Below are 26,341 nucleotides of genomic sequence, written 5' to 3' on the forward strand. Positions count from 1 at the left end.
TGTGAGTCTGGCTAAAGACCTTCAGTTCCCCAAATACTCATTTTTTTAGCAGTTACGCTATCTTCTCACATTGACGCAATTTTGGTCATTACACAAGCACGGTGTTAGGACGTCGGCCACCGCGTCCCAAAACAAACACCAGACTAGAGTCACTTCTCTTGGGAGTTAACTGTGCAGAAGGGAACTCAAGCACACAGCACATTTGACCCGTTGGTTTCCATACCACAAGTTAACTGCAATGCTTAACCCTAAAGCAGTTGCAAAATTCACAGAGAAACGACTGGTAATTCACCATAAACAAATCTACCAGAGAACAACCATGAAGTGACCTCGAGCATAATGCAAGTAGCATCCAGCAACCCATGGCAAGGGGGAAATTAATAAGATTCGCCACCTGTCATTTCAAGAAAAACACAAACGTGAGAAAATAAACTTTTTTTTTATTACAGGAAGGGGGAACAGTACAGCTAAGTGGAGAAATTCAACAGAACGAAACAGAAAAAGAAAAGCGACACTCAAAAATCGTTCTAGATTTAACAAACCTCACCACCTGCGCTGGGATTTCCTAGCACGTGGAATCTGAGTCAGGCAAAGTGGAGAACATAAAGGAGAAAAGGAAAAGAGGGGAAACAAACAAATGGAAATAAAGTTTTTTGTCTGTCTTGACTGGTTTAACAAAAAAATTTTGTTTGGAAGACCGGCCAATAAGACAGCAGTACACATTGGTATAGAGAAGGCAAAAAGGGCTTCCATGGATAATGATAAAAACAAACGGAAATTCAAGTCACAGTTAAATTATATACACCATTATTCTCTTTCCAGAAAGAAAACTATGGGCAGCCTAGTTAACCAAATACTTTTGTTTTTGTTTTGTTTTAAATAATTGCTATGAAGACACTATAAACAACTCCTATTTTAAAATAAAAATTGGCAAGTGTTAACAAATAATCACATTTCAGAACCTGGATTTCAAAGTGCATTGGCATGGTTGAATGTCAAAGGGAACACGACTTCTTGAGAGACACCCGCCAACCAGAACATTGCCAAGATCTCTGGGTCGACTTTTGGGGAAATTTATTTATATTCCAAGAAGAGAGACTGCAGGAAAGGAAAGGATAGATGTCCTCAGGCACTAACACTTTAAATTTCCCCTTAAGGGGAAAACCCCCCAGCTACTAAGGCTGAAACATGTTATCTTGACAAAGACATGCTCCCAAGTCTGTTTAGCGGGGGGGGGGGATGCTAATGCACTCCTCATATAGAGGAGATCTACATGAGAGAGGCAGGTGTTTAATTTCTCTTACACCTGCCCTTGCTCTCCCACAGTTTTTTTTTTCTATCGCTGAATTTATTTCCAGTCTCTGGAAATAGAGGTTAGGGGGGAAATGAAAGACCGAAATACGTCGGTAACAGAATCAGAACTTTTTAGACATCGTTTTGGATTCCGTGATAGACGTATTTTGCATGTTTCAGACACTATCTATAATATTTAAGCATTTTGTAAAAATAGGACTCAGCATAGGAGATGTTCTCTTGCCAGTGGGCATCTGTAAGATCAAAGTTTGCTTGTGGCTGCAGTCACGGAAAAAGTGGTAACGTGTCTGATTCCGTTACCCTCGGATTTGCCCTCCTGGAGCTGACCCTGGTGTGACCAGCAGTGCCAGACTGCTGAATTTTCCCCTCAAGGAGCATAGTCTTTAATTTGGGCTGGCAGTGGCCACACTTCTTGCATCACATGGTCGGAGCCAAAGAGAAAACTTGCACAAGTAACTCCTGACAATGAGGACAGACTGCCTCCACATCAAGGGACATACCCCAAAACATTTGAGGCAAGGCTGGGACAGAGTCCTCAATTCCTCCGCTGCCCGCCTGCATTGAGTGGGACCGGACAAAAGCCTCTTCAGAGACACCGGCTCACCAACCCTTTCTCTCTCCACTTTCCAGCCTCACAACACCCATTCAAAACTAGAAAATTGGGCCAAGACAGCCTCTTCTGAGAAGGAAAGGGACTGCCCCCTTTTTACCCAGCGTTCCGGGGAGGAACCAACACTTGGATTATGACAGGGTGATAAAAACAGCCCCCGTCTGCATTTAAACAAACCAAAAAAAAAAAAAAAGATATGGCACAACACTGGTTAGGAATTACCGAGCAACCTGGAAACATTTGGAGGTTCCCATCTGCAGAGAGATCAGGGATAGGATGCTTTCTCTGGGCCGACCTGAGAATCTGTGTGTGTGTGTGTGTGTGTGAGCTGGTGACGCAAAGGGCTAAAACCTGACAGCTGTAAAGCCACACACACACACACACACACACACACACACACACACACACACACACCCATCTCAAGCCATCTATAGCCTCTGAGATTCCTCCATACATTGCCTGCACACCTTCAAGCCAGTCTTCACCCTCTTAAGGACTAGAAGCTCGCTTAACCCCCCGCCCCCACCACCACCACCAAGATTGTACAAACGGACGCAAGGTGTCGGCCACCTTGCCTACACCTGTGCAGATCTGCTGCTGCTCCATGTAGCCAACACGAAACATCCAGACAGCTGGTTTCCTTTGCTCGGTCTTCAGCCTTCTTCCTTCCCAGAACCCAAGCAGAGGCCTGGGATCTAAACTAGCCATTTTCACCCCTTCCTCGTCCTCTCTTTCCCATAGGGCCTGATTTCCTGAGGGATGCCCACAGAGGATACCAGAGCATGACATACATTCTGTCCATGTAAGGCTCCGGAAAGGGTTCCTGGGTGCCCCGATTTCCTTGCATCCACCAAAAAGGCAGCCTAATCCAAAGTCCCCATCAGGTCCTCCTCATCCACTCTGGACAAGACCAAAGATGAGGCCGAGGTCCCTGCACTACAGTCACTGAAAAGATCAAACCCTTCCTTGCTACGTACTTTAGAAACCAGGACTGCAACTATCACAAAGGGCCTTTTTGGACTGTTGATCTTGATGCGCCCACAATTAGGATGACAGGTTTTCCCAGAAAGAGCTGATTTCTGGGAAATCTCTGCACAGCTGTCCCGAATACAAGTGTATTGTATTTTCCGGAATCCAAGTGGGAGATGGCATATTCTAGAGCTCTGAATATATTACAAAAATATGCAAGCCTGTCAGAGAATTGATTCAGTTTCTGTTTAGCCACTAAGAAGGGGCTGGGTAGCTCCTCCATTCTGGCCCTGGAAATTCCCCAGGGACTGAGCAAATTTATCTTTGCTGTCATGAGGACTAGAAACTTGGATATTTTTAAAAAAATGAAACATGAGATCCTCAATATGCTGAATACTGGAATAACAGAGGGGATGGCAGGCGAGTGGAGAACGCACAGCCACGAATCGAAGGCTCTTCAACGCCCACTTTAGCAAAGGGCGAAAGGCATCGCATTTCGCCAACCAGATTCAGACGCAAAGACTGGACTGATGATGGCTGAGAGGACGGTATGCAACGCAATACAGTACATCACCTTCCTAGCTACAGAAGACACAAGTGGGGGATATTCATTAAGACCAGCCTTAAAGTCTGCACTTCAAGCGAGGCAAAACTGCTGTCTCGGCACGCCTAACTCAGCAAGAGGAGGCCGCGAAGCCGTAACGGGTTTGTGGCCCTCTGCGCCTTCTCCTCTGACTGAGCGCCTGCCGCGTGCAAGACGCCACTGTGTTCAGAACGGAAAGCAATGCACTTCCGGGTCCGTCCCAAGTCCTTCCCAAAAGGCTTTCGCTGCAACCCGGAGAGAAAGGTTCCCGTGGCTGGCCCAGCGTCCCTGCGGAAGCAAGAAAGCAACCACGAGAGGGGGAATTAAATATAAGTCTTAGCACCTTTGACATTCTTATCCAAAAAGACGTCCACGTAGGAGGTGGGGACGTAGCCTTCCTCGTCTTCGTTCCGCCGGATCCGCGTCCAGCCGTCGCCTTTGTCTTCCTCTATGACGTACAGCGTTTCGCCTTCGGTGACGGAAATGGTTCCTTCATTCTGACCTGCGGAGTGGGAGGCGGGAGGGATCAGGGCGGCATTTCCCAGGGAGCCCTGCTACGGGCACAGAGGCTAGGGGTATGCTCTGTGCAAGCAGACTGCCAGAGCGCATTTCAAGCGCTCAAAACGTTTCAAAATCAAGTAGGGCTTCCTACACGTATACAAATACAACCAATATTTATTTACTGCTTTTCAACAGAAGTTCCCAAAGTGGTATAGAGAGATAGAGAGATAGAGAGATAGATAGGCTCCCTGTCGTCCAAAGGTCTCACAGTCTAAAAAAGAAAGCAACAGCCACTGGAGGGATGCTGTGCTGGGGATGGATAGGGTCGTTTGCTCTCCCCCTGCTCAATAAAGGGACTTGCCGCTTTTAAAAGTCTCATGGCTGAATGGGGATTTGAACTCGGGTCTCCCCGGTCCTTGTCCGGCACTCTAACCACTACACCACGCTGGCTCTCTTGAGTTAAAAATCCCAGGGACCTAGGAAGTTGCCTTGTCCAGAGTCAGACTCTTGGTCCATCTAGCTCAGTATTGTCTACTGACTGGCAGCCGCTCTCCAAAGATTCAGGCAGAGTCTGTCTATCTATCTATCTATCACATAAGGAGCCCAGAACGGTGCACATGGTTATGTGTACCCTCACAACAACCCTGTGAGGTAGGTCAGGCTGAGAGACACATGACTGGCCCAGAGTCACCCGGTGAGTTTCATGGCTGAATGGGGATTCGAACTCGGGTCTTCCCGGTCCTAGTCCAACACCCTACCCACTACGCTACGCTGCCTATGTCCTCAATCCATGCCTGAGGGAAGAGCGGGAGACTTCCCTCCACAACCGCCGTGCCCATCGCAGCCCTGCCTGTCAGGAACCCGGCTGGGAGGCGCACCTTCAAAGGTATACAAGGCTTTGCATGTCCCAATGGTGGGCAGCGGCTCTTCGTCGTCAAACTCGTCGTCAAAATCCGGCGGCGGTGCCTTCAGCTCACTCTCCTGGCTCGGCTCCTCTGTATAACTGCCATCCGGACTGCTCAAGACAGGAAAAAGCACAACAACTATAGCGACAGGCCTTGCGGGCCAGGCAAGGAGGCGGCACCGTGGCGGAGACGCAGGCCCCGAGCCCCACGGAAAGCCACTTCCGCACTGCGGCGTCCTTGCCGCACACTGCCCCACTCCATCTCAATTTAGCGCATCGCTCTTCAGTATAGACACGTCATATGGGTGACGGAGGAACTTGGGAAGCTGCCTTCTGCTGGGTCAGACCCTTGGTCCATCTAGCTCAGGATTGTCTACACGGACTGGCAGCGGCTTCTCCAAAGTTTCAGGCCGGAGTCTTCCCCATCCCTATCTGGAGATGCTGCCAGGGAGGGGACTTGGCACCTTCTGCATGGAAGCAGGCAGATGCTCTTCCAAGAGTGGTCCCATCTCCTAAGGCAGGCCCACTCAACTTTGACCCCCGCCAGCTGTTTCTGGACTACAATTCCCATAATCCCCAGCCACAGTGGCCAATAGCCAGGGATCAGGGCAGTTGTAGGCGAACATCTGCAGGCAAACATCCTGTTTATGTAGACAATACTGAGCTAGATGGACAGCTTCCTAGGTCCCTATGGATATCTTACAGCACTCACACATGTCGTCTCCCTTTCAAATGCAAACCGGGGGGACCCTACTTAGCAATGGAGGCAATTCAGACTTGCTACCACAGGTTTGTTCCACCTAACTGTGGCTGGTTTGCACATCTGAATCCCCACCGGTCAACAAAATGGCGTATTTTCAGGCAGTCAAGCCATGATCTGGATCCCAACGTTTGTGCTTGGTTGGTTCTAACCGTGGTCCTGTGTGATGTCTGATCCTGCAACTGCGGTCTAGCCAACAGCTCCTCCCCCAGAGAGCTCTTGCATAGATCGGGGCGGTAACTAGACCCCAACGAACCACGACGGGGGTTTTTGTGCTGAATTATTTATTCAGTATGTCTGGCAATATGTCCCACACACAGTCAGGAGTTCTCTTCCTGTGTGAAGCATGCATTTGAAGAGGCTCACTTTCAGAATGAACGCACATCCAGCCATTCACACAAACCCATGTGTACAGACCCTTGTGGCCTGGGGACAATTGTCCCCCCTAGCCCAACAGTCTCTACGCCCCTCGTGTCTTTATAACAGAGACACAAACAGCAGCAGGGGATGCTGGACAGGAAAGCGCAATACAGATACTGTACCTCTCACGGTCCTGGGCGCAGTTATTGACAGTCAGGGTGTTCTGAGGTTCATACAATCCGCTCTGACGGCGTGCCGGCTCAGTCCGTACAGGCAAACGGCCTTCAACCTCAGCAAGCCAGCCCTGCAAAGGGAAAAGAACAAAGCTCCAGCCTCTGATGTCGGCACACTCCAGAAAGTTGGGCTGGAGTTTCTTGTATTCCACCAGGAACGGAGGAAGCTGCCTTACGCCGAGTCAGACCACTGGTCCATCCTTCTCAGTACTGTCTATACTGTCTGGCCTCACAGTGTTAGCCGTACCAAAAATTTCTGTTCTTCGAGCCGCAGCTTCTCCAAGTTCTGCCCAAGCTCAGCTAACTTGTGGTCCACGCTGGCGGCATCTCCCATCTGCGGGTTCTTAATGTAGACGTCTTTCATTTTCGTTAAGGCATCTCTGCAAGAAAGAAAGAAAGTCAATCCCATGTGGAGCAGGGGCCAGCAGTGTGATGCCGCAGCAAAAAAGGGCAACACAATTTTAGGCTGCATTCAGAGAAACCTATTCTCTGAACCTTTTAGACAGCAAATATCCGGAACAATTTAAGCACCACCTCAATTTTCAAGGGGTTGTTATATTTACAGTGATGACGGATGTCACATGAGCTTTCTTGAGACATGAAACCATTTACCGATTCTTTTTCCTACGGAAACCACTTTGGCAACTTTTTGTTAAAGTCACGGGTAGGGAGAGCTGTTTGTGTGGTAGTGAGCATGAACTGTCACCTTTGATAAGCAGGGTGTGAGCAGCAGTGCACTGGAGCAGCAGAGTATAAATATCTCAAATCATAATAAACATAATAATCTACCGAAGTTGCTGTTACGCTGCTGTTCAAGCTAAGCCTCTCAAAGTGGGAGAAGAGCTCAGAAAGGCAGGGAAGCTGGGAGTGGATTCGCTTCCCAACTGGACCATCCCAGCTTTAACCGCAGACAACCACACTCCTTTGGGCAGTGTGGAAGAAGATGGCTTTCTGGACGTCTAGCAACCCGACGGTCATTGTTGCAGATACGCTTTTCTTATGTGCTTTGCTAACTCTGGTGTGTAATCCCCACTATCGGGATTTCACAGCTAGGACCTCCCTGACCTATTTTATCTCACAAAGGCTGGGAAAAGAAAGCTGGAGGGTGACATCCGACCGAAAGACGTCAGCACATTCAGCTGCACAGAGACAAAGTGGCAGGAGAGATTTATGAAGGCGTCTGTCTCTCAGGGCCTGGGCCTAGAGATGCCATGTACCCAGAAATGCCAGCTTTCACCTGGATTTTCAGCATCCCACCCATCTTGCTTAACCCACCCAGATTCTCCCAGATTTCTTTCTTTCTTTCTTTCTTTTAAGAAGAAAGAACAGCTAAGCTCTAGCCCTTGTAGAAGCGGTGTTATAGAGCAAAACGTGCAGTCACTATTCTGCTCAGAAGTTATTTTCCAGCCAATTTACATCATATGCAAATTAGGCACCTGGATTTAGAAAGCCAAAATATGGGTTTCCAAATCCGGGCTGCTGGGGTGAGGAGGGGAGTTTCTCCACACACTAGGGCTGTTCACACAGCCGAGAACCGGCAGGACGAGCATCCTACCTTGCGGTAGCATTTCTAAGGAATCCATTCCTTGATCCAGGCCAGGTTCGAGAATAGTTACCGCTTTAGTTCAGTCCTACGCTGGCACAGACAAGAAAGCAGCAGAGAATAGAAAGCTGTCTGCCCCTGCCTTTCTGTAATCAAGACTTCTTTCATTAAACTACTAATATACTTAATTATACTCCACCGCTGGTCCTCATGGGCTACAATCCTTTCCTCTGGAGTTTACACAACCCAGTTCGGGGAGCTGTGCTCTCAATTTTTAATTGTGTGCGAGCAAAAAAACTCAGGGTGGGGAGTGAGGGAGGAGTTAGATCTCCCTGTGCTGGATGGGGTTACACTCCCCCAGAAGGAGCACGTACGGAGCTTAGAAATGCTCTTGGATCCAGGCCTCACCCTGGTATCTCAGGTGGAGGCTATGGCCAGGAGCGTTTTCTATCCGCTTCGGCTGATTCGACAACATTCCTCGAAGAGGACGACCTCAAAACAGTGGTGCACCAGCTGCTGGGAACCTCCAGGCTTGACTACCGCAATGCGCTTTACGTGGGGCTGCCTTTGTACATAGTTCGGAAACTTCAGTTCGTTCAAAATGCGGCAGCCAGATTGGTCTCTGGGACAACCCGAAGAGACCATATTATGCCTGTCTTGAAACAGTTGCACTGGCTGCCGATATGTTTCCGGGCAAAATACAAAGTGCTGGTGGAACCGACTATGTAAGGCTGCCCCTGACCGTGGCTCAGGGCCGTCTTACTCGGCTCTTGTAGCCGGCATTTTAACCATGTGCTTCCGCCGCATGCTCCATAATCATGGGGAAAGAGAATCCCTGAAGAGGAATTCTCATACATTTCATGGCCATCTGATCTCACTATATACATTTCCCCCTCTGAACTCACATGTGGGCGCATACCTAAATCCACACACCGCTCTGCAAGCTGAGAATGCCACATCTGATGAATTGCACTGACGAGTCTATGGAAGCCGATGCTATACTAGGGACCTGTGAGTGTCCAAGAGGTCACAAGGCTCTCAGTGCACCATATCCGATCCCAGTCAAGGGAGGCCATTGGACAATTTTCTGATTCCGGTTTTTCCAGACAACTCACCTGCCTCCCAATCACTAGCCCTGGCAGGGTCACCAGGAGCTGAAGTCCCAAAACTGACTTCAGTGATGCAGGGCGTAGGAACATAAGATGCTGCCATATACTGAGTCAGACTTTTGGTCCATCTAGCTCAGTACTGTCTGCACTGACTGGCAGCGGCTTCTCCAAGGTTGCAGGCAGGTGTCCCTTTCAGCCCTATCTTGGAGATGCTGCCAGGGAGGGAACTGGGAACCTTCTGCTCTTCCCAGACTGGCCCCATCCCCTAAGAGGAATATCTTACAGTGCTCATATGTGTTCTCCCATCCAAATGCAAACCAGGGCAGACCCTGCTTATCAAAGGGGACAATTCATGCTCGCTGCCATAAGACCGGCTCTCCACCCCGCATGATAAGCAAGGATTCAAGGATCCAGGTTGCATCCTTCCAGGAATTTCCACTTACAAGTGTTCCTTGGTGCTCTGTCCACACCTACCTTTGATCCAGCTCTTTCTGGATGTCCTTGTTGAGCTCGTCCACCTTTTGCTGGAGCTTCTTTCTCCTTTGCTCGGGGGGCAGATTGCTGAAATCCTCGGGCCCGGCACCCTACCCACGGCAGGAAGCCAACAGAGGGGGGGAAAGAAAGACCAAAAATTCAAGTCTGTAAAATTCAAATGTCTGCTATCCAAGCCACATTCAGGGTGGACAAACTGAGCAGACCTGCACCAAGTCCCGGATCCTCCCTGACTGTCATGAGACAATGACCCTCAGATGGGTTTTGACACAGATAAATGCCATTAGAATTTCCATTCTTGCTAGAATTTCCATTCTTGCTAGCTGGAAATTTATTAAAGGGTCGGTTGAATCGAATCGAATGGATTGAGTTCATCGCAGCCATAAACCACCAATTAAAGAGCAGGCTGAGTTCTGTTTAATGCCCAAACTGCCCCTTTCGAACAGGGTGGCACTAGGTCGGCCCTCCTGCAGATGCCAGATGTGGTCCGGATGCTTTGTATGTGGTCCGGAAACTACAGCCAGGTTGATCTCCAGCTCATCGCGGAGAGACTATATCACTCCTGTATTGAAAGAGCTACACTGGCTGCCCATAAGTATCCAGGCAAAATACAAGGTGTTCGTTATCACCTGGGTATTTAAGAGAACATCTTCTTCATCATGAACCCCACCGCCTATTGAGATCATCAGGGGAGGTCTGTCTGCAGTTGCCACTGACTCATCTGGTGGCTACTCGAGGACAGGCCTTCTCCGTTGCTGCCCTGATGCTTTGGAACACGCTCCCTGCTGAAATAAGAGCTTCCCCATCTCGGACCATTTTTAAAAAATCTATAAAGACACATTTGTTCACCCAGGCTTTTAATTAAATACCATTTCAATAGTTTTAACTTCGTTTTAAAATATTTCTTTAAGGCTTTAAAATGTTGTAATGTTTTAACTTTTTGCTGTCATTTATTGTAACCAATGTTTTAATTTCTTTGTTGTCACTTAATCTGTTTTAACTAATGTTTTAACTTTTCTGGTTTTTTTGTAAACTGCCCAGGGACGTAAGTTTTGGGCGGTATAAAAATATGTTAAACAAACAAACAAACAAACGTGCACAATCTAAAGTCAAAGAAGAGATGCTGCTTGATTCAGAACCATTGTTTTACTCATACGTACATGAGTAAAATGTAGCCCCACATGACAATGGGGCTACAGCTCCCATTGTCTCCAGCCACAAGGGCCTTTGGCTGGGAATGATGGGAGTTGTAGTCCAACAACATCTGGGGACTCAAGTCTGAGAACTCTCGGATTAGTTATTTGATTAATCAATTCATATAATTAATTGGCTAAGATTTATTTAATCAGATCAGATCACATCATCATCATCATCATCATCATCAATAATAATAATACCAAGGGGAAAAGGCCTCTAGCAAAGTTTGATTCGGGCAAAACATACAATATAAGCCTCATAATATAAGTCCTGCAGAAATCCGTAATTTGAATTCTTTATTAGCATTTAGGAGAGCCCTAAAGACCTACCTGTTCGGCCTGGCCTTCCAGGGTTTTTAAATTGTTTTATAGGGTCTTCAATGTATCGGGTTTTTATACGGTTTTGAATTGTTTTATTTTATTTATTTTACTTTTTAGCTGCTTTATTGTATTTTAAAATTTTCATGCCCGATGATTGATTGATTTTAACTGTTTTATGGTATTTGTGAACCACCCTGAGCTATTTTGTAAGGGCGCTCTAGAAATTGAACAAACAAACAAACAAATAATAAAAAGTTAATGTGGAATTAAAACTTTCCAAGTCCATAATGCATTCTCTCTTACCATATTTCGAGCCATCGTCCCCTTTGAATCCAGGATGGGATTTGGGATTAATATCCATATAAGGGTTTGGGTTTGGGTTGTCTCCCCACCTCCAGATTTGAAATTAAATGGAGTTACGTTTTAGTTGGGATTTCTCAGGTTGATTATAGGCATTAGTCATTTTGAGGCACGACTACTCTACGTAAGGCTGAAAAACGCAGCTGTGCTGACCGAAGGAATATTGACACCCAGATGTGGAAACTACTTTGTGTCTAGTTTTTGAATGTTCAGAACGGTGGGCCATGCTGACCCCAATAAAAGACAGACAAGGATCCCAACTGACTCAAGTCAGGGGTGGCCAACTTCTGTATTCTTAGGCGCCATCCAAGTCTCTCCAGACTAAATGCAGGAAAGATCCCACACCTTGGCACCTGACCTGCTTAAGAGGGGTTTGGATTGGACAGTTAAATAGAGGTCTGAGGTTGGGGCCTAGCCCATGGAACTACTCGAGACTGTATGTGCTCAAGCCCCAGGGCTCTCTTCGGGCACGGAGGGGGGCTAGGGCACACAACAGCCACTCCAATGATTGGCAGGCAGTATGGAGCCTCTGGATTGGCCAGGCCTGATATAAATATCCACACTTCAGGCTCTAGCTTCCATCTGGAGCTCCTAACCTCCACGGCCCTGAGTTAAAATGTCTAGACTTGGATACAGCTGCCCACACCGCCAGCCTGGCCCAGCCATATATTTCCAGTCTCCAGACTCAGTCTGGAGAGCTCTGGTGCTTGGGCATATACAGTCTCAGGGAGTTCCCTAGGCTGCCAGAGAGGTCAGTTAATGGGCGGCGCGGTAGAATACAGGCTTTGCAACTAGGAGGTCCCAGGATCATTCCCTGGCATACCTGGATAAAGAGTTTAGGTCATAACACCAGGAATTCTCTCTGCCCCAAGATCTCGTATGTGTGGTTTATTTTAAGATTGTGAGCCCTTTGCGGGCAGGGAGCCATCTGATTCCTTTTTTCTGATGATATATTGGAAAGTGGTAGATGAATACACATAATATGGAGCCATAGTTCACTGGAAGAGCAGCACCAGCCATGCACTCAGAAAGTTCCAGGTTCAATCCCTGGCAGCATCTCCAAGATCGGGCTGGGAGAGACTCTTGCCTGAAACTTTGGAGAGCTGCTGCCAGTCAGTGTAGACAACACTGAGCTAGATGGCTCAAAGGTCTGACTCAGTATATGGCAGCTTCTCTATGTTCCCTATAGCTGATTCTTTTAAAAAAAAAAAATGTTGGCCACCTCTGAATTTATCAGGGCACTGTTTGCCGTTTACTGAGTCCAATGTCTTCCTTTTGCCAAAAGCAAACTTCTCTGTAACCCAGGATAAATTATCTGTATTTCAGGTGCAGCAACGGATCACAGCTGGAACCAATCTGTCCACATTTTACAGCCCTAGATCACAGTTTTAAGACACACACCTAAGAATTAAACTAAGCTACGGAAATTAAGAGTTAATGGTTCAGGAGCTTATTAGAAGCATTAAAACAGGATCACCTCCATTAGATTCCAGACCTGCATATTCAAAGTTATCTGATAAATTTCAAAGCAAAAAACAAAACAAAAACAGAAACAAAACAGAAAGATGACAGAAAATGTCAGTTAATTTCAGGGCTGCTTTCACACGTGGGGCGCAAAATTGTGATTCAAGACGACAGATATGCGACAGAGCACACGGTGTGCCAATGCTTACCAGCTTGAGAGAAAGCTTCACGTAAAAACGGAGAAGGGCGAGGTGAGGAGAGAGAGAGAGAGAAAGAGAGAAAAAGACAAGAGCGTGTCAATCAAAGAGGAACTCAGGTGGGTCCCACAGAGTCAACACGAGACACGCACACACATCCATCCTCCGCACTCGGCTCGTGAAAATGGACACGGCCTCTCACAAATCTGTGCAAAAGTTCACAAGACCGGGGGTAAGAAATGCTCCCTTCTCCAGCGGCCGTCTTGCCCGTGATGCGGACGAGGGGAGGAAAAGGAGCCGTTTCTTCCATTTCGGCTGTGTGCAATAAAAAGCGGACGATGGAAGACCTGAGGTGTTGCAAAAATCAACGCGGGACCTCCCTCTAAAATAATTTGGGAGTAACGGTTCGGTGCAGGGATCCAACCCTGTGCTGTTCTCATAATGCAGGGATGTGCGGAGGCAGGCCTAACACATCTTCCCTACGAATGCCTCCCCCTCCCGCCTTTAGAATGGGGTCTCTCAATTTGCAGGTCTCAAGCTGTTGCTGGACTACAACTCCCATCATTCCCTGCCAGGCAGGGGGAGATGAGAGTTGTAGTCCAACAAGAGCTGGAGACCCACGCTTGGGGGGACTTCTGCTTTAAATCAAACTGTTCCCCACTAGTCAGGTCCCAAGGAAAGCCTGACTAGAGACAAAGACGACCCCAGAGGCCCTTTGCAACGGGAACAGGAGGGGTTCAGCAGCCTCCGTCCCCCTGCAAATGCTCTCTGACCCTGCAAGTATTTAGGAACGTCTAACAGAAATCCTCAAAGGTCACTTTTGCTCCTTTGTTTATGTGCAAAATGCAATTCAGGTGAGACAGAGGGCAGGAAAGAAACTGAACGCACACACTAGTCGACGTGGGTTTTATATCAAAGCACCATCCCACCACTGGTAAGAAACCTTTGAGAGGCAGCGTGGTGTAGTGGTTAGAGTGCTGGACTAAGACCGGGGAGACTGGAGTTCAAGTCCCCGTTCAGGCATGAAACTCACTGAGTGGCTCTGAGCCAGTCATGTATCTCTTAGCCGAACCTACACCACAGGGTGGTTGTGAGGAGAAACATAACCATATATACCAGGGTTTCTTAACCTTGGGCCCCAAGATGTTGTTGGACTACAACTCCCATCATCCTCAGCCACAAAGGCCATGTCTGGGGATGATGGGAGTTGTAGTCCAACAACATCTGGGGGGGGGGCAAGGTTAAGAAACCCTGATATATACTGTTCGGGGCTCCTTGGAGGAAGAAGAGCAGGATATAAATGTAAAAACAAATAAATATATGCATTGAAGGCTGATTTAAAGGGCCACTGGTGGAAATCCCCCCTGTCCAGCAAGTGCCTGAGCATTTACATTTCCTCCAGCAGGGGGCTTCTTTGTCAATGCAAGAAGCCTGAGGGTCCCACTGCAGTATTCTTCCTGCCAACCATGAAGGAGAAGAGGCGAGGAGGGGGTCTCCTCACCCACAGATGAACCCATGCCAAGCCTAATAGTAGAGAGTCAGCGGGGTATAGTGGTTAGAGTAACATGTTAGGATGGGGGAGACACGGGTTCAAATCCCAACACAGCCATGAAACTCACGAGGTGACTCCGGACCAGTCACAGGTGGAAAAGCAGAAATTGCCTACACAACGTCCACCTGCAAAAGCTTCCCACAAGGGATGCCGCCTGCCAGGCAACAGAATTGTCGCAGGAAGGGTAAAATCGCTTCCTCTGCCCTAGGTCCGCCTCACACGTCAGTCTATTAATGCTGCTTCTTGCACATTTTGGAGGCAAAGGTAACGTGTGGACGGATACGTCATGCACCCAGCCCAAGGAGGCCTTGAAATAACCGACCCACGTTTGAGAGAAGAAAAGAATAACTGTAAAAACTAGGAGGCTGCCATGTTGAATTGATTAAATTGATCCACTTGAAAAAGGGGGGCGGGGGAGCTTTTGACTGACTAGAAAGGTGCCCAGATTACTTGGGCAGCAGAGTTTTGAAACCAATTTTTTGAATTTTAAAAAACATGGCAGTTCTGTGCCATCTTAAATTCGGCACACACACATACCCGGTCTTTCTCCTTTCTCTTCTAAGAGGCTGCCTGCTACCATAAACATATACATAATAAATAAATAAGCAAAGATCAAACAAACAAACAAAGTGGGGTGTTGTTGGTTTTTTGCTTTAGAATTAATGCCGATTTGCAAATTTAATTGACTGAGCAATCAGTCAATGGACTAGCAGGGTTTCTTAACCTTGGGCCCCCAGATGTTGTTGGACTACAACTCCCATCATCCCCAGACACGGCCTTTGTGGCTGAGGATGATGGGAGCTGTGGTCCAACAACATCTGGGAGCCCAAGGCTAAGAAACCCTGGACTAAGGCTTATTTGGTTCATCAAGCAAAATTCTTGTAACTGGGAGGTAGCCCCACACGAAGCAGAAGCTCATGGCGGCCTTCCCATGAGGCACGGTGAAGTGGCCCACCTCAGAAATTCTGTGGTAATATGTCAGAGCAGCAAGGCTGTCAATTATTTGTCAGAAAGTTTGATTGTACTGGACAAGGATTCAATAGGGACTAGGGTTTCCTGTCACACTATAAGGATTGTGCTTGATGCATTTCAACCCCTGTCCCTTTAAGAATGCCGCCATATTCACTGCCTGTTTTCTCACATTTCTCCAGGAACAGTTCAGCATCTGCCGAAGTGGGTTGCCATCCACAAAACTTTATGCTGCTTTAATCCACGTTATAATCCTCTCGGTTCCCCTCTGAGCACGCCCTATTTCTTCACAAGCACTTCATGCTTGGCTTTCCAGCTGTTGCTGAACTCCAACTCCCATCAGCCACAAAACTGTGGCTGGGGATGATGGGAGCTGTAGTCCGGCAACAGCTGGAGCGTCAAGGTTGCCTCGCCCGCTTTCGTTTAACACAACGTTGATTTTCCATCAGTCAGAGGTGGCGGCCAGTTTGAGGTTCTGCCCCCCGGCAACAAAAGTGTCTTTGGACATCTCTGTGGAGGAAGGAGGTAGGATCCCCCCCCCCCACTGGCAAAATTTCTTAGCTTAGCATTCCTGTGAACTTCAGCAAAGACACAATCAGCACAAGTCGAGAGGACTTCGGACGCAGCTTTACAGACAACGGTGGTGGGACGGAGAGAAATCCATTCGCCTACGGAAGCGGTCTATGCACAGAATGTAATGCTACATGCGCTATGAGCTAAAGGCTGAGAACTGCCTGGGCACACACTAGGACGCGGCCAGAGGAATCGCCAGCCCCCGCACTCTCCTGTTTGCTGTCAATCCAGCAAACGCGAATGGGCCAAGACAGTCACTTAACATGCCTAGAGCCGTTCATGGAGTGGGGGGTGGTTTTTCGGGGGCGGGGTTTTGCTTCTAAATACTACAAGCACCAGGCACTGAATTGACAGCATCGCCCTCAAAATGCTCACCAAAGCCTTGTTAGAGATCCACAGGAGCAGCATGAACAATGGGAAAGACTCTTTAACAAGAGGGCTGTACAGAGGGGCTGGGCGGGGTTTTAAAAATACTAAGGCGACAGAGAGAGACAAAAGGCTCGGGCGGAATTCTCCTGGCTTTGAATCTATCGGCCGTTAAAAACTGGACCGATTCACACGATCCAATTTAGGGTAGGAGGCGCCTCCTACCCTCGTTCGGGAGCTCCGCACACTCCTGTTTGCTGATCGTCGGTGAGTTAAAAACAAGCCTGGAGTGCCGGCGACGATCCTGCGCAAAGCAGTGGCTGGGTTGAAGGGCCCCATCTTACCCAGTAGGGATGCGAACAAATTGATTTGGCGCGGCCCACCACATCGTTTCGGCGGGGCGGGGAGAGGGACCTGGACACGTCTTACCAGCTACTCCGCCACTTTCCCAGGCATGCCGCTGTGCCGAGTATGTCCATGTGTGGCCACGGGGATTCACCCAGCAGCCTACGCGTAGCGGACATATGTGTCTCCCCCCCGCGCTGCATGCGAGCTGCAGGCTAAAGCCCCGAGGCCACAGATGGACTTCCGAGCGGTGCGCCTGGGAAAATGGCAGGCCGGCAGAGCAGCAGGGAAGGACCTGCTTTACTCATGCCCTGCCGAAATATGCATGCACAACCCTAGTACCCAGGTCTTTAACACGTTCGGACCCAAAGCCCTCCAGCCCAGCAGCTGTGTAGCACACGGTCACTGATGGCACCTCCAACCTTGTTTCTAACTCATTGATGACTGGCCATTAGGGACGTGCACAGCTGGGACTGTGGTCGAAGCAGGTTCGAGACAAAACTGTTTTACGTGGGGAAATAACACCGCTGTTCTATGGGTCAGGCTGTTTCCCTGGCAACAGGGTTCCCCGGATGTGGTTGACTACAATTCCCATCACCCCCCGCCAAAGACCACTGCAGCCGGGGATGATAGGAGTTGTAGTCGACAACGTCTGGGAACCCCGGTTACAGGGGACACTGGTGTCAGGACTCCGCGTCGTCCAGGGCAGTGATTTTCAAACTATCGCCGACATCATAAGAACATAAGAAGAGCCCTGCTGGATCAGGCCCAAGGAGGCCCATCTAGTCCAGCATCCTGTTTCACACAGTGGCCCACCAGATGCTGCTGGAAGCCCACAGGCAAGAGGCGAGGGCATGCCCTCTCTCCTGCTGTTACTCCCTGACCTATGAAGCTCTCTGGTGCTGTTGAGAGATTTCACGATTGCAATAACAAGCATCCGCAGCGTGGGAGGGGATCTGATGATCACCCCTTCCTCTGGAAGCCCTCTGTGCCACCCAAAAATATACCCACAAGAGCTGCGAGACTCTCCGGGAACACTTTCGGGCGGCTCCGTGTGCATCTGGAGGAAGGGGAGGTCATCAAAGCCTGCCTCTTCTTCCCACGTGAGTGCCAATGCTGCGTCAGTCGAATAAATCAGCCACACCGGCTACGTATGGATGGCTCACTAGTGTAACGGTGGAAACGTGGGCTCACTGAAGTAGCAGTGGCCTGTGGCTAGATTTTTTGGGGGGGGGCGGCTCCTGCCACTGCTGTTGCTAGCCTCCACCCTCTGCCGGCTTGACTCCCTGGCCCCCACTCGGCCGGGAACTCAACGCCCCCCTACCCAATGCAGTCTAAAGTGACATAATTAGACCATGTCGCCACCAGTGAAGGGAGACAAGCCAGCAGTGAGGAATCTGTACAGGGGCCACGGAGGGTGGAAGAAAGGCAAGTGGGCAGCTGGTGGGTGGCTCCCCCTGCCTTGGACCCACTTGGGCGGCCTGTGTGCTCTGCACACGATTGTCCAATGGTAGATCCATCCCTGTTCCTGTACCGCGGATTAGTAGCCACTTAATGGCGGGAAAATGACTTGCCTAGCAAGCAAAAGGTTGCCGGTTCGAATCCCCGCTGGTCTGTTTCCCAGACTATGGGAAACACCTCTATCGGGCAGCAGAGATATAGGAAGATGCTGAAAGGCATCATCTCAGACTGCGCGGGAGGAGGCAATGGTCAACCCCTCCTGTATCCTACCAAAGATAACCACAGGGCTCTGTGGTCGCCAGGAGTCGACACCGACTCGAGGGCACAACTTGACCTTTACTGCCGATTAAATCTCCCGTCAGAATTTGCGCTGGAATAAATCATCATCTGGAGGAGTCCGCTCGAGCTCAAAAGCAGGAGGCCGGCATGACGGATTAAACCGTCAGGTAAACAAATATCACTTTAAGGGAAAGGGGAATGTGCAGCCAGCGACTAACATGACTAAAAATGAAAAATAAACCACCACCACCCCCAGAGCGGGAGATCTACGAGAGCCCATTTCTCTCAAAGCAGGCAGGACCAGATCTGGCAAGGCTCCTCCCACTGAAGAGAGCCACACCCACACATCTGCAAAGTCCTGCCTCTGATGCCAAGTGGGACGAGTCACACATTCTGGGCTAACCTCCATCACTGAAGGAGAACACCCTCAAACATGCCTCAGAATCCTCCGCTTGGGTGTGATGCTAGACGAGCCAATGTTGAAAGCATTTCCTTGGATACCCAGCGTTTGAAAACCATTGATCTGGAGGAGATAAAATTAGACCTTGGGAGTCCTGGGCTCAACTCACAGCCCAACTTAGATTGACGGGGTAATCTTGTGTGGAAATCACCACCCTCTTGCCTGAGGTCCCCATCAGGAAAATGGTACTGATGGTGATCTCATCAAGATGTGGTGGTGAAGACAAAGGAAGGTTATTCTAAAATGTCTTGTACGTTTATTGATTATTTATTACGTTGTTGTTTACACAATCAGACAGGTGTTATTGACTGGTTTGTTTTAGCCAGACATCGAGTCCTTCCCATTTATATATATATTTATTTATTTATTGCTTTTCAACCCCAACAAACGTTATTAGAGAGGTTTAAAATGTAGGGTTAAAACAAATTATGGGGTTGATCCAGTCACAAGTGAAGCACTTCTAAATTTCCCTGATTTCCATGGAAGAGAAGGACATCTTCATCTCTCTCCCGTGGAAATTAGCAGAGGTTTAAAAGTGCTCAGCTCTGGCTTGATCATGGTGTTTTCTTAACTGTAATTCTTTTTAAAAAAAAAACATTTTTGGTCTACTGCTTTGAACTTTGGAAAAGTGGCTTATATATCTTTCAACTATAACTGAATACTTGCATACATAAAAGTATAAATGTAGTAATTAGGCCTTGTTAAAATCGAGTTGCATAAATAAAAGTTGCCATAACCAGATGGGCAATCTCATTTTATTTTGTTAGGAATGAGACCTTTTGCTAAACTGAAGGGAAAGAGGAGTGTTGATAATTAATTCACGGTATTGCTTTTAAATTTTTCCGCCCTGCCTTTCAACCAGAAGGTACTCAAGGCAGTTTGCAATGTTACTTAATATTGTTGTATTTGCTCACCCACTGTAGGAAATTTGGGGCATGGACAGGTGAGTGGGGCAGAAATCCGGGAGGTTTTGTCCTGTTAAGGAGAAACAACCTTGGGCTACCTTGACTCTCCAGCTGTTGCGGAACTACAACTCCCATCATCCTCAGCTGCAATTTATTGTGGCTGAGGATGACGGGAGATGCAGTTCAGCTGGAAAGCAAAGTTGCCTCCCCTTGTGTTAAGGCCTTTATTCCTAACCAATTACATTTCTAGGAAATGTAAAGGGGGAAAAATGGAAATCTCTTTTGAGGTTCGCATCCTCAGGATGGGTCTACCGTAGCCTTTCGCAGGACGCAAATGGAGAAAGCCTACGAGCCACAAGCATCAATAACACACGAAAGCGCATGGAAGCCAGCAAATCTATGTGTTATTGGATAGTCACAAACGCTGACCCTCACTTAAAAGATGCAGAGAAGGGAGGATTGAAATTTCTCTGGTTTTCCAAGGGCAAGAAGTCTCCACTCTGATTCTCTGGTTATACCAAGAGGACATTTGCTTTTATCATACTGGACCCCGTTTGTGTTAATGGAAAGTTCAAAAAAGCAAGGAAGTTTATCTCCCCCTTTTTTCCCCTCAAGAAGGCTCATGTCCCCCTGAAATGCACACCATCAATCGCAAATAAATTGGCTTTGTGACAGCAAGAACATAACAGTCCACAGTGGAAGCCTCTTGTACAATTGTTCCTCCAAGAACTGACCTTCTCTAGAACCACCTTCTTCACTTTTCTGAACGGTTAATTTCTCCAATTGAGAACTCAAAAAGCTACGTAGTATCTTAGTGTTTTCCTTTTACATGGAAGTGATGCTCAAAATGTGTGCCAATTCCACTCGGCATTTTTATCCCGGTCTAACCTTCATGGCTTCCAGGAAGAATCCTGGGATTCGGAACTTGGCAAAAGTCCTGGGAATTGTTTTGGGAGCTCTTCCCTCCCACCTCACTGAACTATAGTTCCCAGGGGACTCTGGGAACTATAGTTCAGTGAAGGGTGGGCAGACCAGGAATCTGGGACTGAAGCAGTTTGACTGTGGAGCAGGTATGAAGAAGGCGAGTTCTTGGGAAGTTAGGAAATGGATATTCTTATCCCTAGAACTGGAATTTCAAGGATCTTTGGCATCGATGACCGATTCAGAACCTCTGTAGTACTGAATAGGGCTAACCTATTTTCACTGGATGTTTTAATTCTGTTCAGATTTGAGTTAAACATTTGAACATTATTCAGAATAATCTTCTGTCTGAACGAGAACGATGGAGGAAGCACCATTTTTTAAATACGAGGCACTTGTACTTGTTACCTCTGAGGAAAATGTTTTGTCAAAACCAGACAGTGTATCTGAACCAATAATTTCTCCTTTGGGCACTAAGTTGAGGTTATCCTCTTTTCAGTTTTTCTGGTTTGTTTTTTCTACTGGGGAGAGCTGGTCTTGTGGTAGCAAGCAGAAATTGTCCCCTCTGCTAAGCAGGGTCTGCCCTGGTTGCATATGAATGGGAGACTCGATGTGTGAGCACTGTAAGTAATTCCCCTTAGGGAATGGAGCCGCTCTGGGAAGAGCAGAAGGTCCCAAGTTCCCTCCCTGGCAGCATCTCCAAGATAGGGCTGAGAGAGATTCCTGCCTGCAACCTTGGAGAAGCCACTGCCAGTCTGTGCAGACAATACTGAGCTAGATAGACCAATGGTCTGACTCAGTATATGGCAGCTTCCTATGTTGTTCCTATGTTGGGTTACATCAAAATTATCTTTCTACAATGCAAGCACATCACTCTCTTCTGTAGTGCGAGGTCACTAGTCTGTATCACTTGAAATTATTCCCATGGATTAATCTGTAATGGACTAATATCCGGAGAACATGGCCTTGTCGACCTTCCGGTTCTTTCCAACTCCACTGTTCTGCAAACTGAGTCTGCAGATCTGTAGATCCCTTCTAGCCTTAGTGGTTTCTTTGCGCCTTCCTCATAACGGATCAAGCCTGATCAAGGGAGTTCCACTGCAGATTATACGTTACATTTTTGCTCGTTTATTACCCCAGGTCCATTCGTTTCCGCACCCCACTGCTAACAGCTGTCGCAGGTTTTGCTTTCTTTTTGGACTGAAACCAGGACAGCACTTTCCAACATGAAAAAAAAGAAAAGAAAATATGTTGAACTGACAATGTCAATTCGGGGCTTGAAAAATTCTCAAGGGAGTTTGCACACTTGGTTTTCCGCCAAAACTCCCCCTCTCGCAACCTTGTAAATGGGATCAGTGACTGTGCAGCAACTGTATGGCCCAGTCACACCATACATGGACTTACAACATATTCCCTAGCCTCATGGGCATACGTGGGTTTGCCTAACGTCCTCTTCATGAGTTCTTTGTGAAAATACAAAGACTGAGACTGCTGCTGAATCAGCAAGAGAAAACACACACGCATTAAAAGAGGGGGTCAGGGAGAGAAAGACCCACATTTACGGTTTCTACAGCAAAATAGATAGTTCTGCTTTAGCCAGGGACCCATGTTATGATCTAACGCTGCAGAGGCACTCCCCGAAGTCACTCCTGGGTCCGGAAAATGTAAACGCGGGTTTTGGGGTCCCCAGGGCCAGAGGCATAGCGTCATCACGTTAAGTCATATTTGCTTCTGTCCTTTAATTTGCAGAAATGACAGCTTTGCCAAAAACAGACCTGAAACCAGCTTTTGGGGGAAACGCAACATTTCCAACTGGCTTCCGGGCTGGCTATGGGGTGGAGACTGCCTTGGTCGGCTTGATGGATGATCTCCAACTGGCAATTGACAGAGGAGGTGTGACTCTGTTGGTCCTTTTGGACTTCTCGGCGGCTTTCGATACTATTGACCATAGTATCCTTCTGGAGCGTCTTAGGGGGTTGGCGGTGGGAGGCAGTGCTTTGCAGTGGTTCCGCTCCTACCTCTCAGGCAGGTTCCAGATGGTGTCCCTTGGAGACTGCTGTTCTTCAAAATTTGAACTTTTGTATGGTGTCCCTCAGGGCTCCGTATTGTCTCCAATGTTGTTTAACATCTACATGAAACCGCTGGCAGAGATCATCAGGAGATTTGGTGCAGGGTGCTATCAGTATGCTGATGACACCCAAATCTATTTCTCCATGTCAGCATCATCGGGAGAGGTCATAACCTCCCTAAATGCCTGCCTGGAGTCGGTAATGGGCTGGATGAGGGATAACAAACTGAGACTGAATCCAAATAAGACGGAGGTACTCATTGTGCGGGGTCAGAACTCGAGAGACGAGTTTGATCTACCTGTTCTGGATAGAGTCACACTTCCCCAGAAGGAACAGGTACGCAGTCTAGGGGTGCTTCTGGATCCAAGTCTCTCCTTGGTGTCCCAGGTTGAGACAGTGGCCAGAAGTGCCTTCTATCAGCTTTGGCTGATACGCCAGCTGTGTCTGTTTCTTGAGTGAGACGACCTCAAAACAGGGGTACATCTTTTGGGAACCTCCAGACTGGATTACTGCAATGCGCTCTATGTGGGGCTGCCCTTGTATGTAGTCCGGAAACTACAGTTGGTCCAGAATGCGGCAGCCACGCTGGTCTCTGAGTCATCTAGGAGAGACCATATTACTCCTGTATTGAAGGAGTTACACTGGCTACCAATATGTTTCCGGGCAAAATACAAGGTGTTGATCATAACCTATAAAGCCCTAAACAGCTTGGGCCCTGGGTTTTTAAGAGAATGGCTTCTTTGTAATGAACCCTGCCACCCATTGAGATCATCAGGAGAGGTCCATGTGCATTTGCCACCGGCTCGTCTGGTGGCTACTCAGGGACGGGCCTTCTCGGTTGCTGCCCTGAGGCTTTGGAATGCGCTCCCTAGTGCAATAAGAGCCTCCCCATCTCTGACATTGTTTTGATTGTTTTGAATGTTATTTTTAGAATATTGTTTTAAAAACTTTAAATTGTGCTTTCCATTACTTGCTTTTAAATTTTTGTTTTGTTTTGTTTTTGTTTTTAATTAATGTTTTACTTTTTAATCTTGTTGTAAACCGCCCAGAGACGTAAGTTTTGGGAGGTGTAAAAATATGATAAATAAATAAAAATAAATAAAATAAATATCTCATGTAGAACAAATCAAAACGGAAAACTGGCACAGCAGAGAGAAAGTTCGGCTACAAAGCTTCCTCCTTGGCAGACCAGTTTTCGACAGGCGAGGCGTTTCTGATGTGGAGGAATATCCCAATATGCGATTCAATCCTCTGCAGTCCAAAATGGTACAATCCAGCAAGGGCTGTAGAATATTAGAGTTCGAAGAGACCTCAGAGGTCCGCTAATCATTCCGCTTCGCTCTGAGCGAGGCACTAGAGGAGAATTTCCCATGATACATTTTCCATCATGGAGATGACTCAAGCACATACTCTAGAACCGTTAGATGATAACATGGAAATCGGCCCTTAACCCAGTTAGGCCTGGGAATCTGCACAATCATTTCATTTCATTTATAAAGGATATTAAGTACGTACCAGATTTGCCCAACACAGAAACACGACCATACACAACTATGACTTTATCAGCTCTAATCCGGATATACAACATGTATTGAAATAATAAGATATTTCCCAGGGGCTGAAAAAAAATGTGAGGATTTTTCTCCTATGCTGGCTCTAAATACAAAAACGCACAGATGTATGAAGGAAGGATCACTACAAGCGGATTGAAAAATTGTTAAGGTGGAACATCTACAAGGAAAGGAGAGGATGCACTACCAGACACAACTACGTGAAACGAGATGAGGGATCAAGAAAACATTCCTGGGTGCGATGGGAAGAGTTAATTATATGGTAAGAAAAGGGGGGGAAAACCCAGTCAACAACCACCACCAGAACAGAAACCACAAAAATCCAAAGCTAAGAGGCACGTCATTGACTGCGCCAACCCCTGGAGTTGTGTTAGTTTTCATGGGACAAAGGAATCCACCCCCTCAGTACAGTTACTGGAATGGTCAAACCAAAGCAGGGGCGGGGGGGGGGGGGCGGGGGAGGGAATCCATCAGGTGTTGCAAACATGTCTATCCAGCAAGATATACAAATTTGTATTTAGGAAGGTTTGCTACTGCGATGATTTCCAAATTTGGTATAGTATTTATTGTCCTATGCAAGATCTGCAAGAAATAAAATAAGATTTGCGCAAGAAATAAATTAAACAGTTACGGGCAGCTCTGTGTGTGTGTGTTGTCAAATATATTTGCAGTTAAAATTTAGTTGATACTATTTGTAAGTTGCTTTGACACTTGGTTGAAAAATGGGATCGAAATACAGGCTGAGTATCCCTTATGCTTGGGATCAGAAGTGTTCCGGATTATAGATTTTTCTGGATTTTGGAATATTTGCATAATGAGATATCTTGGGCATGGGGTCCAAGTCTAAACAAGAAAGGTTACTGTATTTTATTTTTTTAGGTCCAACAGAGCAGGCGCCAAACTGAGCAGGGCGTGGGGGGGGGGCTTTCCCTTTCCCTTCTAGCGCCAAAGCGAGAACATCAAAAACATTAAAAAGCTTCACAATAAAAACAGAGTCGCAACTAGAGAGAATTACAGACAAAACCCCTGTCACTAACAGCCTTCTGAAATAAGTAGGTTTTGACTGCATGTTTAAAAGCAGCAAAATTGGGAATCTGCGAGTGAGTGAGCTGAGGCGTTTTGTTTCTTGTTTTGTTACGGTGCACGCCATGGTGGTTTTCGGATTTTGGAGCATTCCGGATTTCGGATGTCTGGATAAGGGATACTCAACCTGTATTAGGCCTCTGAAGCCAAAAAGGTATCTGAGCCAATGTGATCTGATCTGACCGAGATATTGTTGGGAATGCTGACATTCCCATCCTGCCAAAAATTGTTGGGTTGTGTTCTGTGCAGTGCAGCAGGGAAGCTGCAATTTTGGATGCCCAGAATGTTGGGAAATTGTCAGATTTCCAATACAACATGAACAGTGTTCCCTGTAACAGGGAATCCCAGATGTTGCTGACTACAACTCCCAGCATCCTCAGCTACAATGGCCTTTGACTGGGGATGCTGGGAGCTGTAGTCAATGCATCTAGGATTCCCTCTTACAGGGAACACGGTTTGTGTCAGACTGGGAATCTGACAATTTCCCAACATTCAGGGCGTCCAAAACTGCCGCTTCCCCACTGCACTGGTGTAGTTTGTTAGGAGGTTTTTTCAGTCCGCTCCCCTTGCTGCTAGGGATGTGCAAAACCAGTCCAAATTGACCTGGGCTCGATTTGAATCGGACCAGTTTGACTGGTTCGTGCTCGAACTGGACCGGCCCTCCAAAAAGGGGAGCCGGTTCGATTTTGAGCCGAACCGGGCCCAGCTCAGATTGAACAGGTTTGGCCGGTTCTGCCTGCTTGCAAAGGGGAATCCAGTAAGCATTCTCCTTTATAAGCAAAGGGGGGGAATCCTATGGGGCTGAAAAGGGAGGGCAGCAGCAGGCAGGAGGTCACCTTATGCACCACTGTGGCTCCCCTAGGCATTTCCG

At 47.6% G+C, this 26,341-nt stretch overlaps 1 protein-coding gene across 22 annotated transcripts in view; it reads right to left on the reverse strand.

Moving 5' to 3' along the window:
- FNBP1 (formin binding protein 1) overlaps nt 1–26,341 on the reverse strand; it is a 148,977-nt gene that overhangs the window by 7,199 nt on the left and 115,437 nt on the right. For 3 of the 22 annotated variants that reach the window (XM_053282467.1, XM_053282470.1, XM_053282464.1), the window contains exons 11-18: nt 22,152–22,241; nt 12,929–12,943; nt 12,733–12,768; nt 9,361–9,470; nt 6,482–6,614; nt 6,184–6,305; nt 4,856–4,995; nt 421–3,978 (exon numbers count right to left, since the gene is read on the reverse strand). In XM_053282467.1, coding sequence (XP_053138442.1) covers nt 3,800–3,978; nt 4,856–4,995; nt 6,184–6,305; nt 6,482–6,614; nt 9,361–9,470; nt 12,733–12,768; nt 12,929–12,943; nt 22,152–22,241 — 825 coding nt within the window. In that variant the 3' untranslated portion in view covers nt 421–3,799. Of the gene's footprint in view, nt 1–420; nt 3,979–4,855; nt 4,996–6,183; nt 6,306–6,481; nt 6,615–9,360; nt 9,471–12,732; nt 12,769–12,928; nt 12,944–22,151; nt 22,242–26,341 lie in introns of those variants that run through there. The other 19 variants (XM_053282485.1, XM_053282481.1, XM_053282477.1 and 16 more) reach the window with 12 other exon arrangements.

Source organism: Hemicordylus capensis, chromosome 17 (genome assembly GCF_027244095.1).
Source record: "Hemicordylus capensis ecotype Gifberg chromosome 17, rHemCap1.1.pri, whole genome shotgun sequence".
In the NCBI taxonomy this organism is placed as follows: Eukaryota; Metazoa; Chordata; class Lepidosauria; order Squamata; family Cordylidae; genus Hemicordylus; species Hemicordylus capensis.